This window comes from Dermacentor silvarum, chromosome 5, assembly GCF_013339745.2.
Source record: "Dermacentor silvarum isolate Dsil-2018 chromosome 5, BIME_Dsil_1.4, whole genome shotgun sequence".
NCBI classification, from domain to species: Eukaryota; Metazoa; Arthropoda; class Arachnida; order Ixodida; family Ixodidae; genus Dermacentor; species Dermacentor silvarum.
In genome coordinates, this window is record NC_051158.1 from 99,864,187 (window position 1) to 99,881,806 (window position 17,620).

General features: G+C 47.1%; 2 protein-coding genes across 6 annotated transcripts in view; one reads left to right on the forward strand and one right to left on the reverse strand.

Moving 5' to 3' along the window:
- Positions 1-17,620, forward strand: part of LOC119453641 (oocyte zinc finger protein XlCOF6) — a 791,503-nt gene that overhangs the window by 677,963 nt on the left and 95,920 nt on the right. The window lies entirely within an intron of this gene.
- Positions 1-17,620, reverse strand: part of LOC119453647 (zinc finger protein OZF-like) — a 204,964-nt gene that overhangs the window by 30,420 nt on the left and 156,924 nt on the right. For 2 of the 5 annotated variants that reach the window (XM_049668314.1, XM_049668313.1), the window contains one exon: positions 2,965-3,171. The exons of 1 other annotated variant lie outside the window; for it this stretch is intronic. In XM_049668314.1, the coding sequence (XP_049524271.1) occupies positions 2,965-3,157 (193 nt within the window). In that variant the 5' untranslated portion in view covers positions 3,158-3,171. Of the gene's footprint in view, positions 1-2,964; positions 3,172-9,035; positions 9,144-11,324; positions 11,393-17,620 lie in introns of those variants that run through there. 2 more of the 5 variants (XM_049668315.1, XM_049668317.1) reach the window with 2 other exon arrangements.

Below are 17,620 nucleotides of genomic sequence, written 5' to 3' on the forward strand. Positions count from 1 at the left end.
GCGAAATTTGAATTAACGAGCTTTTACTGTATTGCCAGGATCGGCCTACATTTTTGCACACACACACACAAAAAATGCAGGGAAGCCTAGTCATAAACAGCTTCGCTGTAAAACAAAACAGCCATGAAAACAGTCAGGAAGGCCTCAAATTGCCACAGCAACATCAGAAACAGTTCTGAATGGCTGCCAGAACAGTTATTAGAGATCTCGGTGCTTGTACCTTGACCGGGGACGGAGTGTGCACGTGTGTATAACTAAGGGTCACATATGATAGCTGAAAACACACTGCAACTGTTTAAAAAAAGTTATGTCAGTGTGGACGGCAAGAAAGGAGTTCATAATTGCGCAAAAACAGCAGAGTTCATGGAGCCATATTTAGTCTTTCCCACCGCTGAGCGCCACCATCTTGGTATCGTTCGAAAGCTCCAAGTTCCGCCTTTCCTTACCGCACTCCTTGCCTTCGATGACCACATAGAAAGAGCGCAAGCACAAAATAAATAAATCAGGGGCCAGTTAAACAAAGTCTGCATTGCAAGCGGCCCTGCTAATGGCTCATCACGCCAGCATGCTGAGAAGCCTTACGATTGGCTGTTGCTAGAGCAACAGTGCAACAACGCTGGGGGTGGGATTGCTAGGCCTGCTTTTAGCTCTTGCTACTGTCCACGTATAGCACCATGTGACTAAGCACACGTGACCGATAGAGCTGCTTGAGAGTCCAGGTAATCCCTTGGTCCATCGGCTGTAGCAGTGATGTTGAGTTTGGTGGCAAGAATTCCACATGCATAGCTTTGAGGTCCTTGGCATGGCCACGCGCAATTAAGTTGTCCACTAGCATTGGAACCCTGCATCCTTGGCGCTCAAACTTCTCCAGATTCCAAATGCATTTTTTGAAAAGATTAACACAGCAAGCTGGGCGAGTTGGTAACTGAACATGTTCTTAGGGGGGTGGGCAGTGCTACCCGGACGAAGGACAAAGGAAGTAGACGATATGAATTGTCTACTTTGTCCTGCGTTCAGGTAGCACTGCCCACCCCCCTTTGAAGATAAGTTGCATTATCCACGCCTTCTAGTTGGCTTCGTACAGCACATGAACACGCGCTTTCTTTAAGCATCTCGGAAGCACTCTTCAAGCATTTACTGCTAACAAGCATCGGAAGCTTTTCAGTTCCAAGAATGTTGCTGGCGACGAGGACGGTCAGCCGTTCCTTCCTGTGCTTGCCACTTTGGCAAGGGTCACCAGTGAACGCAAGTGTTTCTTCAGGTAGCAACTTATAAAACAGCCCTGTTTCATCACAATTAAATGTGTCTTCTGGCACTAACTGTTGGAGCAATAACTGGGGCCTACCACAACGATAACTTTCAACGGCCGACTCGTCCACAGCGGAACTTTCACCACACATCTTCTTACAGCTTAAGTTGCTTCTCTTCTTACATTTCGGACCCAGCCATCACTAAACTTAAAGCCCTCAATGTTCATCTGAAGTGCCATGGTTTCTGTCTTTTTATTTAAAACATCACCGGACACCGGCACTTGCATAGCGATCGTGGCTTTGAGCCACATCAGAATAGCTTCAAGTTTTGGGTGGGCATCTTGGCTGACATTCTTCTGTCACAATCCAGCATATTTTTCGCAGCTTCCGAAATCTTCACCTTGTTGTTTATATAGTCCGATATTGTCGGCTTCGAAATTTCTAATTCTTTTGTGACATCCGCTTGCAACGGGCCACTTTGCGCTTGCCTGATAATGGTGTCCTCCTTTTCCATTGTCCATCTGCTGTAATTTCCTCGCTTCGAAGCCTTTATCGAGTTGGATGCGGACGACGAAGGCGGTGTTGGCGAAATCGGTAGCAGCTGGCGATGAAACCACTCAAGACGATTGGTTGTTGAAGCAGCTAAGCCTAGCATCGCGGTGTGCAGCTGAAGCAAACCACAATGCGCACAAGAGGCAATACAAACAGTACCACTGACCATATGTGACTGAGGAGTGCCGACAGTGAGCCAGTGAACTTGAAGACATTGTGGTGGAAATTTTTTGCGAGCACTGTGCACGAATTCTCCCAATGACAGCAGATTCGATTCATTGCGAAGGCAATTGAATTGCTCACTAGTGTATCATTCCTCGAAGTGAAAAGGTTTCACTTTTTGCATCAGCAAAGGTGGATGAGCTTCTAGCACATTGTAAGAAGAGTGCTGTGGAAGAATAACTATCTGCTGGGACAAACTGGCATTATAGAACAAGTCCCGTCGGCCACTGCAGTCTGCAAACACTGCAAAAAACCTGAAGCTGCTATCGACGGAAGACAATCAAAACGAGTGCATGGACAAGCAGTCACCTCAAGACACCTACAGGTCAACTGAAGTGATTGCTGGTGTGCACCTCAGGTGCCCAGTGCAAGCTGCTCATTACCTGATGACAGAGTTGTGCATGCTTTGTCATGTGCTGTGGGATGTTGTGACTCAAAGCTGTCCCAGAACAAGAATTCTGACAGTTCCCTGAAGTTCTCTTCTCTCTCAATGAATGAGTATACCGATATACCAAAGTATGTTTTGTAGTTATAGGATTTAAAATTTTTTGTTTCAATTTTATTCACCTCCAGTAAAGGGGTCAACTTACCTTCCGCATTGATCTATATTCACGTTCTTACACTAATTGCGGATTTAGGCGTAACTAAGAGACACACTGGGTGTAACGCTATCATAAAGCAATGTAAGGGCTACAACAGACATCAGGGCTGTGGATTAAGCTCTACCATCTAAGGTCCTTCACTGTGCTCAGTAGAGCAGTATGTTTGCATTTTGCCCCAATCAGAATGTAGACAAGAATCACAAACATGCTAAGTGGTGCTCAGAAGAAGAATGTCATACACACTTGAGAAGACTGTGCCAAGCTAGGCACGACCTGCTCGCCACTTACCACAGACTCACACAAGCAAGCAAAAGTAAGAAGTGATGGTTACTGCCCACCTGAGGTGGTCCTTAACCGCTCCACAGTCTCTGTAGTCTGCACGCTCCTAGACTCACTTCCTGCTTTGAAGGAGCACCCAACAGACTTGTCAGCCAGAGACAAGCTGCACTGCGTGCCAATCTCGACTTGACCGACGACCTTGGAAAGGGCATGGCATGCCATTTTGGCAGTGATACTTTCAGCTAGGCTCATCGCATTTGTGAGGCCTGCAGAAAATAATTTGGGTGATTGCAGTCTTGTTACAGCATCAAGAAGAGGTAAATACATCAATGAAAAAGATGGAGTCAGATTACAATGCATAGCCATGGAACACAAGATAACCCTTTTGGTTCAGTATTCCTAAAGGGCTACAAGGGACAATACACATTGAATACCCGAAAGCAGGGCAACCTCTTTTTTTGTGGAAGGTTTACGATAGTAAACATATCTCAGACACTTTTTCATCTCACACATTATAAAGCTATTGGTGCAGTTCAATTAATGAACAGTGACTGCAAGATTCTAAGGTCATCGCCATCAGCCTATTTAATGCCCACTGTAGGATTCCCAGTTAGCCTATGTCCTGTGCCAGCCGACACCATCCCTTGTATGTAAATATTCTATTTCATCACACTTCCTTTCTATTGCATACCGCACCACAAAAAAAAAATGCTAAACAAGGAAAGCACCCCGTGGACAATGCCATAAGGTACATGGACGCCGCCAGGTACAAGGCAGGGAGATATGTTGCCTGCGTAACTAACAAGCAAAACGAAAAGATAGCAACTGCATCAGTAGTTGCTAGGGGCATTGACATAGCCAAACAAGTCACCATATCAATGGCCATACGGACCTCCCGATGGGACCATACGGACCTGCCGATCATCGTCATCAGACTCGCAGGCAGCCTGTCGCCATTTTCGGGCAGGAAGAAACTCAACATGATCAAGAGCCAAGACATACCTGAAATGTATATTTTCTGGACCCTAGGACACGAATCCTTGGTGGGAAACCAAGCGGCTCCCGCCCGAGAACAATTACGCCGGGCAACCCCACCAGGACATCGTCTACCGTCAGAACAAGACGAAATTATAGAAAGCAAATATTACAACATTCTAGAACATCACAAGAAGAACAGGCGGGAATATCTGCCACCACACACCAAGCTTAACAGAGAAGAAACCGTCATACTACGCCTACTTCAGATGGACAATTACCCCCACGGCACTCTACTACATGTGATGTACCCCTCAACATTCACAAGAGACTGCCAATTCCGCAGTACACCAAACACCCTTTACCACATGGTCTGGGAATGCAAAAAGAACCCGCGGACAATGCCTATTCTTCTTCTTTGTGGGCTTTTACGTGCCAAAACCAGGCACACCGTAGTGGAGGGCTCCGGATTAATTTTGACCACCTGGGGTTCTTTAACGTGCACTACCAAGCACCAACAGAAGACCAGTGGGAGGCCCAACTGACAAGCCCAAGACCTGAGGACCAGCTACGGCTGGTGAACTGGCTCAGGCTACCAGCACAGGGCCATGGCTACCTGGAATAGGGTGGCCGCCCACCTTCGGGCATCAACAGCATGGTCTCCAAAACAAAGTTTACTCACTCACTACGCACGACCTAGTTGTCTCCTGTCCACGATTGCATGTCAGTTCCATTGTTACCCTTTCAGTAGCTTTCATAGACCATTGGTTACATGCCCTACACATTTACATTGCTTGCCAAAGTTCATTTTTTCTTTTTCACTCAGTTTAGTGGTAGGTCTGTATCTATGTACGTCTGTATATACGTATTTTTGTCGGCACCTAACCTCTTTCTTGCCAACTTGGGTCACTGGGTAGGCTATGTTCAAATGGGTAGAGCATCTGGTTGCTGTGCTGAGGAACTGGATTCAAAACCAACTTGGGTAACTGAGCATTTAACAATGAGTCTGTGTCGCTCTTCAACAAACCTCTTTGACACCAAGTTGGGTCACTGGGTAAGTGGCACTCGGTATGTGCCACTCTTCAATGACCTTGGGTGGCCTCTCCCAGTGATCTGTATTTACCCGTGTCTAGCTGATTCCAAGTTGCGCCTGCATATTTCTTAATTCCAACATCTCACCAACTTTCTGTCGTCCTCGACTGTGCTTTTCTTTCCTTAGCACCCATTCTGTAACTCCAATAGACCACCGGTTATCTGTCCTACGCATTACATGGCCTGCCCAGCTCCATTTTTTTCCTTTTATTGCCAACTAGAATGTCGGCTACTCCCATTTGCTTTCAGGTCCACACCGCTCTCTTCCTGTCTCTTCAAGTTGCACCTAACATTTTTCGTTCCATCGCTCGTTCTTAAGTTGTTCATTTGATCTCAAGCTTCTTTGTTAACCTCCAAGTTTCTGCTCCATATGTTAGCACAAGTAGAATGCAATTATTCTACTTTTCTTTTCAACGACAGTGGTAAGCTCCCGGTCGTAGTTAGATAATGGCTGCCATATGCACACTTTCATGCTGTGTCGTTTCTTTATTAGTTTATTTGTTGCTTGGGAGAGCTTTTTCTACCTGCTGCCTTTGTGCCTTACTTCCCAATTCAATTGCTGCTTCTGAAGTCAGCCTAGTTATGGTTTCATTCATTATGGTATCTTAATCTTCCAGTTTTAAAGCTACATATTTGTTTGAGCAATTAGATGCACTGCTGTGATCAAATTAGCTTAACAAACACTGACAAGACACAGCAATATAGAGAACTATAGCAGGACATGCTGGGTGTGGCTGGAGAAGAGGGGACAAACATAATGTTAGCCTATGCTGTGTTGATATCAGCCGAACCCATTTTGTCATAATCCCTGTTTACGAAAGGCGACGGGGGACTTCAGGCATTTAACTGCGATAAAGAAGAGATAGTTTAATTAAAGGTTCATAAAAACATTATGTTATGAACACAGAATAAGAAATGGGTTTCTGTAGTAACGGAGGTGAGGGAAAACTTATCAAAGATGCATTTTGACCTCCGAAGGTACAACAGTGTTAGCAAGCAAGAGTGCAAGCCCTAATCTCTCGTTGGTAAGATTGCTGGTGCCTTGTTCAGCAAATTAGAGTGTGAACTTGTGGGCAGAAAAAATGCGCAGAGCCCATCAATAATGATTGTCAACATAATTGAATAGCCCAAACGAACAAACGAGCTGGTGAACGAACAAAAGAACAAGCGAATGAAAGAACAAAAGACAGCGAACGAATGTTTTCCTAGCAGAGTCTGACCACCACAGACCTCCAACTAATAACGAAAACGGTCGAAAGAGCAAAAGAAAGATATTCACTTCAGAAGATTTCATCGCAGCAACATGTCCATGCCAGAATGAAATGCAGAGTACAGCACACTGCCACACATAAAGCCCAGAGCAAGTGGAAAAGTTGCAATAATCTGCCACCATGCAAACAATGTACCATCAGTTGCCGATCACAACTCAGGCAAACACTGAGACAGCTAAGCATACCTGCAGCGCTATTTCTGATGTTGTTGAAACAATTTAAGAGATTGTTTAGGCCAAATGGCATTCCTTGTGTACAAGACCTAACCTAAACTAACACCTAACCTAACCTAATTAGTCTTATGACAATGAGTCAGACATTGAGGATGCAACTGGAAAGTGATGGTGGCCCTGACGCAGAAGACATTGGTAAGCAACAGTAGTCCCACAGGGAAATTGCTCACAGCTGAGGACGATCGTTGGTAGTTCGCAACGCAATAATTTCTCGACGACTTATTGTCTCGGGACAGCTGGAAACAAATTTTCTGGATTCGTATTCGACTGTATCTTTTGTGATGGCATCAGGCATCAAGTGCAATACAATAAGTGTTTTGTCCTACACAAGTTTACATACGCGTTTAATGCCATTGTGGGAACTTCCAACAGATAAATGGCCAGTCTTAGTGGCAGGGGCGTAGCCAGAAATTTTTTTCGGGGGAGGTTCACCGGCCCACCGGGGGGGGGGGGCAAGTGGCTGCTTTCCTCTACGTGACGTGATCGATAATACGTATTGGTAGTTTAAGCTGACTTTATACATGTATATCACAGACATGGGACCCCCCCCCCCCCTCGCGTGTGCTTGTGAAGAAATTAGGTAAAAAGTAACGTAAGCTTAGTAAAATACAGTATAGTACGACAGGTACAGTGGCCATTCGGAGCAACGGTCTCTCATCGCGCCACTGAGTGGACCAGTCTTCGAAAACGCATCATTAAGACGACCCGCCCGATCGTAGAAGACATCATTAATTATTCATCTTCGTTAAACGTAGATGGCGTCGTCCTCGTCGGGGCGAAGTGCGTTTCACAAGTCAAGGTCGGCTATACACGTGAAAATTCATGCTCATGCGTGACCAGGCTATACCTACTCCCATAGCAATAGCTTGTTCGCTGTGTCTTTGCGCTAGAAAACTTAAGTACGCGCGAAAACGCCCGTAAGGCTTTTTTTTTTTTTTTCGAAGCTTTCGTCGCCCTACTCCCTCATACGAGAGGGTTGCATTTCCTGCGGCAAGTGCATGGGCCGCTGTGTGCGAGTGTGCAGCCATTATTTGCCTTTACGTCAACAGATTCAGAATTGTACAGAATATTTCACCGCACAGCATAGATATGGCATGTGTACGAATTTTAAGTAGTGCGTCCTAGAGCACTGCAAGGGCCGATTATTTAAGCCCGGGCGCGGCCCGGGCCCGTTTTTACGTTGGGCTGCCCTCCCGAGCCCGACCAAAAAATTTATAGGGAGACTTGGGCCCGGCCCGGGCCCGGAAATTTTCTAAGTTACCCGGCCGGCTTGGCCCGCCACCCCTTTACCTTAGGCCCGAGCCCGGCTCGAAACCGGCCTGAACCCGGCCAGAGACCGAAAAAGACATGTTTTTCAGAGTCGAGACGCGCGAGGATAACTCGCTGCACGTTACATGCACACCACCAGAAAGCCCGAGCCCGGCCCGGGCCCGGGTCAAAAAGCACATGCAGTGCCTGAGCCCGGCCCGAGCCCGTGAAAAAACTGCTCTACCCGGCCTGGCCCAGCCTGGGCTTTCGGGTAAGCCTGAGCCCGTGCAGTGCTCTAGTGCGTGCAACTCATTTCTGCTTCACTTACGCCGGTGCAAACAGGAAGCGGCCTCGTACCTCACAGAATCTCGACTGTTTGGTGTACTAGTGATGCAGGAATGAACTCCGGTCTTGTTCAGTGCATAGTGCACATAATCAATTTCTCAGGACGCGTGAACTCCGACGAGAACTGTCAGCGCCTGCAACAAGTGTTTACTTACGCTGTACTGCGCACAACAGTAATCCTATCCATGCTTGTCGGCTGTCTGTTTCGTGCATTCTGTTGCGAGGCGGTGGAATTTCACTGCTGGCATCAACCCCTTCGTGTGTACATTGCTGGTTTGGGATTCAACACAACAGTAACTACCAGCCTTCCGTAGGGACGCAATCGCAAACAAGAGACGTTTCGCGCTGCAGACTTATCCTGCGCGAGCGCAGGCCTAACCGGCACCTGAAGGGAAGCGGCAGAAATGTATACCGGAAATTTCGACCACCTGGGGTCTTTAACGTGCACCTAAATCTAAGTAAACGGGCCTCGAGCATTTTCGCCTTCATTTAAAAAGCGGCTGCCGCATTTGTTGCTTCAGAATGTGGCCGCCACATTCTTGCCCAGAACCTCAGAGAGTGTCAAAGCCTTGACAAACACCATGACAGTTTTTTTTTCCATATGCAGAAATGATTCGCTGTAAATTACCAACCCAAACGGAAGCGCCCAGGAATGAAATTGTGATAGTAGCACCGGTTCTTTGAATTATGTCAGTGCGAAGCGACGAGAACAAAGGGTGAGCAAGTGGGGCGAGGGGGGGGAGGGGGTTGCGGAAAAAATTTCGGGGGGGGGGGGGTTGAACCCCCCCCCCTGGCTACGCCCCTGCTTAGTGGATTAAATCTGAACATGCCTTGCCACCTGCATAGCACGATGGTGATAGGGTGTCATACATCACTCAAACTACCATTAATTCAATCCTCCTTTACTGGAGCAGCTCAAGTACTACTAGAAGCAACAGCACGCCTGGAGCAAATGAATATACATACCAGATTCTGGACTGAGCCAACCAGCAGCAATCAGCACTTGCAGCTATTGGTTGTCAACGATGTAGAGATAGCCTAGATCTTGACGGGCACAACAAACATCAGCTGAAGCTGTAAAGACAGCAGTAGCAGAGGAAAACGAATTAGACAAATGAATCCAGGAATATGGGCCTAAGGCACTTCACCACATAACTGCCACAAAGTAAAACATGCGCTCCTCACGCAACTGAGAAATAATTTCTTATTATTGCGTGGAGTTTGTCGAGGTATTCCGTAATTGATATACTATAAACAGCATAGACAAAAATTAAGGCAGACATACTGCCTGTGCAATCTACCTACCGCCTTTGTATTTTCACAATGTCGATCACGGATGCGAAGTTATGCACATGATATATCATTACACGGCGGGAGACACTTATTTAGAAGGCTCGGCGTTAGAGCACTGGATGGGGCGAGGCCGCCACAGCAAAAACAAGGGCCTCCTCTTCTCCCTCGTCCTTCTTCTTCATGAGCACAAACGTGCCGTTACGACATGAACAAGGAAAGTAACGGACTTGGGTATAAGGAGCTGATTCGTGCACTCACACATGTTCACCTTTGGCAGCGCACTCGCAAGTGACAGCATCAGGGAAGCGAGCTTATTTACCTGCTCGCTCACCACGTACACATAGCATGGCACAACTCTACAGCTCACACATCAGAGCTGCTAACGAGCTTTAAGTGAAGGAAATGTACGGTCACAATCTAAGTGGAACATATGGAAAGTGCTGATCATTTCAGCTGGAGTGGTCAGCACAGGCAGTGAGGAAGGGAAAGAAATGCAGCCATGTGCGTGACCACTGCTAAAGCACAATGGCACGACCTTGCCGTAACACCCGCATAAGAGACGCATAACCTATAATAATCCAATAAAGGTGGAGAAAAGAAGAACCATGAGACAGCATTCGGCGCACTGACAGTTGAATGGGTATGCAAGTGTTGGCACGTTGGAAGTGGCTACTTTAACGCGAGAGCGTTAAGGGCTCCGTGTCGCAGAAAACACGGGTGTCAGCGGCGTTGTCCCTATGAGAAAAATTCTGAACCACGCATCCCGATCAACGCAGGCCTTCCGCGTGGCTAGGCGTCAGATAATTGAATTTCTAAAAGTAAAATGCGTCAGAAAATTCGTAAAGTACAACTCACACACAACCTAGAGACATGATAGCGTCGGATTGTAATTTGAATACACGAGAAAACAATTCTGTTAAGCGTAAACTCCAACACAGACCTCTTTTCCAGCTGCTGTTTGAGCAGAGGCGGCGCGTGCTGTGCCGGGGAAAGAAAAAGAACCAGAAAGCTTGCCTTTGTGCATATATAGCGTTCGCCGCCAGCGTTTCCAGAGAGAGAGAGAAAATGATTTAATGAAAGGCAGGGAGGTTAACCAGGACTGAGCCCGGATGGCTACCCTACACTGGGGGAAGGGAAAAGGGAAGAGAGATAAGAGAATAGAAAGTCCGCTGTGGATATCGCCGACGTAGCAACAGCTCTCTGCTTTATCACTGACGATCAATCAGTCCGGCTCCCCATAGACGGTCACTCAGTCCTGTAGTTTTCAAAAATCGCAGCAGCGCTTTTGTGGCCTTTTGCAGCTGTGATATTCGAGGCCATGGTCCCAAGATCTTGGTCAAGGTGAACGGTCTTCTATCCAGCCTATTGAGAACGTTGCAGAGGTCATTTCTTTCGTTTTGAAAAGATGGGCAGTAGTGCAGTAGGTATAGTCTCATCGACACCGCAGGCATTACACTCGGCGCTATCAGCCATTCCAATAAAACACGTGTAAGCATTGGTGAATGCAACACTCAAGCGTAAGCGGCACAGCATTGTTTTCTCACTTCGCGGAAATCCAGGCAACAGCTGCAGCTGCATAGACGGCCAGCGTTTCCAGGTAAACATTACGGCAACGGTTCCATGTTGCCGGGAAGCGTGGGACGCGGTCAGGGATCTTTGAATGCTATCGCGTTCCACTCGAAGAGCGTCCTCCAAGTTGTTTTCGCATCGCGACTAAACACACGCCTGTTGTGCATTACCAACGGTGGCAATCTATAATATCAACAACGGGCAGCACATAGGAACTTCAGAATTGCTCATCGAAGGCACGAATAGATTATCCAGCGATCTCTGTGAGACTGCATGCAGACCGTTTCGCGCTGACTGAAATTTCGAGATCACGTTATACCACACGACTTTGCAAACACAGTTGTTCCTCGAATTAAGTGTCCGCAAAAGAACAGGTAATCGTACATAACTCACCTTTGTTCCAGATGCGTAGCAGTAGCACCGGCAGCTCAGGTCCAGCTGAGGTTTCGCTCGAAAGCAGCGTGACCGGAAGTCAACTGTATGGAGAAAAGGTGGTCCTGACGTCATGTTTGTGAAGACGGAAGTGTAGCTTGTTGGGGTGCCATCCCTCTTTGCACCTCCAATCATGGTTCCTTCCTCCATGCCTCCAATCAGCTCGCCGGTTCAGACTGGCGCAAGATTCGAACTTGCACAGCTACAAGCCGCCGAAGTGTGCTCTGCCGACGCGCGTCAAAACAAAGCATACGAAACTTCTGTTGCAGTTTTAGTAAAGCAGACGCGCTCCTGTGTTTTTCCGTGGCACTTTGAAGAACGCAAGGGTGGCTGAACGGGCGTGTTGGTAAAGTTGCATTTTTGGTTAGCAGCGCGACGATCTACATGGAAACGAGAGAGCAGCGCTCTTTCCTGTCCCTTCTCTCTCGTTTCCATGTAGATCGTCGCGCTGCTAACCAAAAATGCAACTTTGAAGAAGACGAAGAAGACCCGCGCCGTGATTATTTCAGTGTTTCTGTTGCTGGCTGACGCTCACACGAACAGACACAAAACACAACTTTCAGGTTTGCACACCGCACGCCAAAGTCAGCATTTCTCGCGAACAAAATGTGGCGCGAAAAAGACACGGCGGAAAAATCTTGTCGCGCTTCTCAGAGGCCGAGAGCTTCAGGAGCGCGGTCGCTATGGCAACGTTGACGTTTAGGGCACAGCCTACTAGAATATTTGGGGTACCAGTGCCAGTGCTCGTTTGCAAAAAAAAAAAAAGCACGTGACTTTCGCCACACTCAACACGTCCGTGCTGGCCGGGGTCTCTCCTACGCTTTACTTCCTCTATGGCATAGAGTTTCATATTACTATTTAGAAACTCTATGCTCTATGGTATGACCCTTTTCGCGGCGATCCCGTGGGCGCTGCCATGTTTGATCACGTGATGACGCGTCCATTGCTTGCCTCAACTGCCTCCGTTGCCTCCTTGTTTACAATGGAAGTGTATGACGCGGGCGCAGCTTAGAAAAGCTCTGTTTGGCATATATCGTAGACGGTGACTGGGTGGACGACATGAAGCTTTGATCACAGCTTCAGAGAACATGCAAAAGGCGCAAGCAGCGTATATTGCGCTTGTTCTAAAAGCGGGGCTAAATGTGTATTCCAAGCTATCCAAACATTCCGCTCATGAATTGAATCAGGATTACTGTGTTTTGCTCTTTGTTCTTTATTTGGCAAATTTTGAACCAGCGGCTTGTCAGTTTCTGACTCAGGGAAGTCCCTCGGTGCGGCCACTATCTAATTATTTTCTGCCTAATCGCTCGCGGGTGTGCTCAGTTTCGATAGATTTGTTCTTGCTGCGCACAAGGCTTGAAACTTAGCTGTTTTGCACAATGTAATACCTTGTAGCAAATATATATTACCGCTAGTAACTCGCGTAATTACTCTTGTGGACCGTCACGAAACATTCTGCTTCGACCATTCGTGTGCCATCGTTGTAGTCCGTCATTTATTGTGCGTATACAGTGTGCATATATTCAAGTGTGCGCTCATTCACTTATTCTTAATACGTCGGCGATAGAGTGGGCGTAAGTTTTCCTGCCATTTGGGATAGATGTGTATAGATAACGTGCGCAAAACTTACTACGACAGGAAGCAGCGCTACTCACTTTGTCATTGTTTATGTAACGAGTGGTACTTACTCTTGCCGATGTTCTCGGGCTGAAGCCCTTCCTTTGAAGGTTAGCGACACAATGCATGCAGGCGGATGAGCAAATTTCTGTATTCTCGAGGAATGCCGCACATCTCGAAGTGCCGGTAACACGAATTCGGATAGTTGCAGCAGCGGTCCGCGAACTTGGCCGCACAGATTCATTCCATTCCTTAACATGCCAGTGACTATTTTTTCAGCCAACTACTACACACGTCTTCAACCCACATGATTCAACCTAGCATGATTGGAGCGCAGTGCGTTAGCGAAAACTCAGTTGCATTTCCGACCGCTCATCGCACAGAAGCAAGGTAGAAGCGGTAATGGTTTCGTATTCGTGCGCGGTCGCTGAGATGTATGGATGGATGGATGGATGAGGCTGAACCCTTTACACCGGGCGGTGGCATACGCCACCTAGCCAGGACTATTAACATAATTTGTACTTTGTGGTGGGTGAAATTTCACCCCTGCCTTGATTTTATCCACCAATCAGATAACCTCTGTTTGGTTATTTCTACCCGCATAAAGTCTATTTTGCCATCACTGTCCCTAAACCCCAATGCTTTGAAAAAGTTGTCGCAGTTTCACCTGAAAGGTGAAGCATCAATTGCGATAGCAAATTTGTAGAGAGATATACGGAGTAATGATATTAGCTTTATCAGCTGTATAAACTTGGACATGCAGCAGCACCGGCAACGCGCCGAACTGTTGTCGACGCCGTCGGCATTTTGCCCGCGTTCGCTCAAAATGCGTGCGGCGTTGGTGACTGTTGCCGGAGCCTCTGATATAAATAGGCACTTGGTGCCGCAGCTAAACGTCGCCTCCCCTCCCTCCCCCTTCCCCCCCTCCCCCACGGCCTCTCGCGCATCGGAAGAAGGCGCGTTTGCTCTACATATATGGTGATTGTAAGGGAGGAAAGAGACGCCTACTTCTGCAGCCCTTAAGGAAGCACGGCGCAGAACGCGCGTTTGTTCTCCGCCGTGCGTTCACTCCCCGTGAAAGAGCGCGTCCCTCGCGCCCTTTCACTCGCACATACAGCGTTCGGCGGCGCGCGGCCACGATTTCATCTCCATTGACGTCATACGGAACCTCACGGCGACGGCGACGGCGACGCCGACGGCAGAAATCTGCTTTTGAGTGTCCATATAATTGCTATCGCAATAAAAATCAGCCCCGTTGCCTTGCACTGTAGGGTTAAGCCCTTTACAGAAAAGTATGAGGTGTTCACCAAATGGCCACAGAGGGCGAAAAATCAACCGCGGACATGTGGGATTGTGCATATGTGACCATATGCACAATCCCACATGTCCGGGGCCAGGCTAGCGCGATGGAATGGAGGGTGCGTGAGGCTAACCGGGTCATTAGGGGTCTGAGCAGACCACTTGGGTACGGTGTAATGGAGGTAAACCGGGAAGTGTACGAGTCTGGCTCCCAGCCTTTTGCACAGGATGGCATTCACTACAGTGGTGCCACGGGCGGGAGCGTAGGTAGTAGGATAGGGCGCCAAGCTACGGCTTTTTTGGGGGGACCCAGAGCCCTAAGACCACCAGTGTAGACGAAGACGGACCCAGAGAGGCTCCAAGATTCAAGAAACGGAGAATCGGTAGAAGAAATAGACGTAAGCACCAGGGGCAAGGTCATTCTGACATAGGTTACATTAACATGCAAGGTGGCAGGAATAGGCTGAAGTGGGAGGAGATAGACGAGCAACTAAGGCAAGAAAAGCTGATGGTATACGGGTTTGTGGAGACACATCTTAGGGACATGGAGCAACCTCCCTGTAACCCTGACTATGCATGGGAATATTGCAATAGAACAGAGGGCAGCAGAAAAGGGGGTGGAATTGGTGCATTTATTCATAAAAGTATGAACTGGCAAGGGTTAAACAGGAATGCAAGGAGCATTTATGGCTAAAAGGGAAAGTTGCAGGAGAGCAGACACTCCTTGGCTTTGTATACCTGTGGACAGGAGCAAATGCCAAAGAGGAAAACAAAAAAATGCTGGAATGCATATCAAGTGACATTAATGAGCTAGGAGAAGGGTGCGAGATTATTATACTAGGAGATATGAACGCACACATAGAAGACATGGGACGGGTACACAGACTCAACAGGCAACATGATGCTGGATATGTGTGAAATGCATGACTTAGTTGTATGCAACAGTACCGAGAAGTGTGAAGGGCACATAACATGGGAGGTAGGGAGCCTGCAGTCGACGATAGATTATGCACTTATGTCACATAGGATGCACGATAGGCTAAATGTAATGAGCATAGATGAATATGGCTCCAGAAGTCTAGGTAGTGATCACAAACGTATTAAGGTGAGTTTTAGAAGGGAAATGAAAGTAGGTAGGAGGCAAGATGAACAACCAGGTGGGATATTTTACTCGGAAAAGCAGCTTGAAATAGCAACCCAGCAAATTGAGGAAGTAATTTCAGAGGATACAAAAACAGAATGGACATATGCAAATTTAACAGGACTATTTGAGCTAGAGCTTACTAAGGTACGAGTCAGGACAAAAGGGAACAGAAGACGTAAACCCAAGAGCTGGTGGGATGAGGAGGTTAAGAAGGCCATAGAGAAACGCCAGGAAGCATCCAGGGAACACAGATATTCAAAGCAGAGGGGTGAACCAGAAGCTGATGTAGGCAGAAAATGGAACAACTTCTTAAACTGTAGAAGGAAGCATCCAATTTGATCAATGAGAAGATCAGAAGAAAGGGGAGCCAATGGTTGTCAGAAGTAAACAAAAAGGATAGAAAAGCAGCGAAGAAATTTTGGAAACATCTCAACTCCTTGAGTAATAAGACTAGCCTAGAGCAGAGGTTTATAGTTACAGCTCAAGGTGTTCGACTAGAGGGAGATGAGGCAATGGAACATATAAGAACAATGATGACAGAAAAATTTAAAGAACGAAACATAGCATGTGCTCAATCAGGTGAGGATAGACTAGTCAGTGCAGTGGCTCCACTGGCACAAAGCGAGTGGGAAAGGGCAGAGAAGAGGGTTCCTAGTAGCACGTCGACAGGTCCTGATGGCATCCCAATTATGTTGATAAAGACATTGGGCCCAAAATCTAAGAAAGCATTAAGAGAGGCAGTGAGCAAAATGATAATGGACGGTAAAGCCCCCGACGGGTGGAGACTGAGCAGGATGAGCATGATATATAAGGGAAAGGGGGACAAAGCCGACATAAACAACTACCGTCCCATAACAGTGACGTCAGTGGTTTACAGGGTGGTGATGCAGATTATAAAGGACAGACTGCAGGCATGGGTGGAGAGCGAGGAGGTGCTGGGGGAACTACAAAATGGGTTCCGGAAACAAAGAAGGTTAGAAGATAATCTGTTCTCATTGACACAGTGTATTGAAATAGCAGAAAAGGAACACAGGCCCCTATGGCTTGCCTTTCTGGATATCAAGGGAGCCTATGACAATGTAATCCAAAAGGATTTGTGGGACATACTGGGCACTCTAGAGGTGGAAGATGGAGTAAGAAATCTTTTAAAAGATATCTATAAAAGTAACAGGGTGCTTATAAAATGGGAAAACAAGATATCTGGGCCTATAGAGATACAGCAGGGGCTTAGGCAGGGTGCCCTCTGTCACCTCTGTTGTTCATGCTGTATTTACAAGGATTAGAGAAAAAATTAGAGAGGAGCGGACTTGGCTTCAACCTTTCCTATTTCAAGCAGGGAGAATGGATTAAACAGTCATTACCAGGACTGATGTATGCAGATGACATTGTACTTATGGCTGACAGCAAGGAAGACTTGCAGAGATTAATGGACATCTGTGGTAAAGAGGGAGATAGCTTAGGTTTGAAGTTTAGTAAAGAAAAATCGCAGTCATGACTTTTAATGATAATCAGGGCAGCGAGCATAGGATACAGGAGGTTACGCTGGAGGTGTTGGATAAGTACAAATATCTTGGAGTGTGGATAAACAATGGGGCTGAGTACCTAACGGAACATGAAAAATATGTGACGGCTAAAGGTAGCAGAAATGCAGCGGTGATGAAAAATAGGGCACTGTGGAATTACATAGGTACGAAGTGGTGAGAGGGATTTGGAAAGGGGGTGATGGTCCCTAGTTTGACTTTGGCAATGCGGTCCTGTGCATGAGATCAGAGGTTCGAGCAAGGTTGGAAGTTAAGCAGCGAGGGGTAGGTAGACTGGCTCTGGGAGCACACGGAAATACACCAAATCAGGGGGTACAGGGTGACATGGGATGGACGTCATTCGAGTGCAGGGAAGCCAGCAGCAAGATAGAATTTGAGGAGCGATTGAGAGAGATGGCAGAAAAGCGGTGGGCAAGGAGAGTTTTCAGTTATTTGTACATGAGGAATGTTGATACAAAATGGAGGAAGCTGACCAGAAAACTGTCAATCAAATATTTGGACTGCAGGAGGGGTGCAAACCAGGAAACAGCGGTTAAGAAAAGGTTAAGGAAACAGAGAGGGGTCTGTGGAAAACAGGGATGCAGACGAAATCAGCACTGGGCACATACCGAACTTTCAAGCAAGAAATTGCCAAAGAAAATATCTACGATAATTCT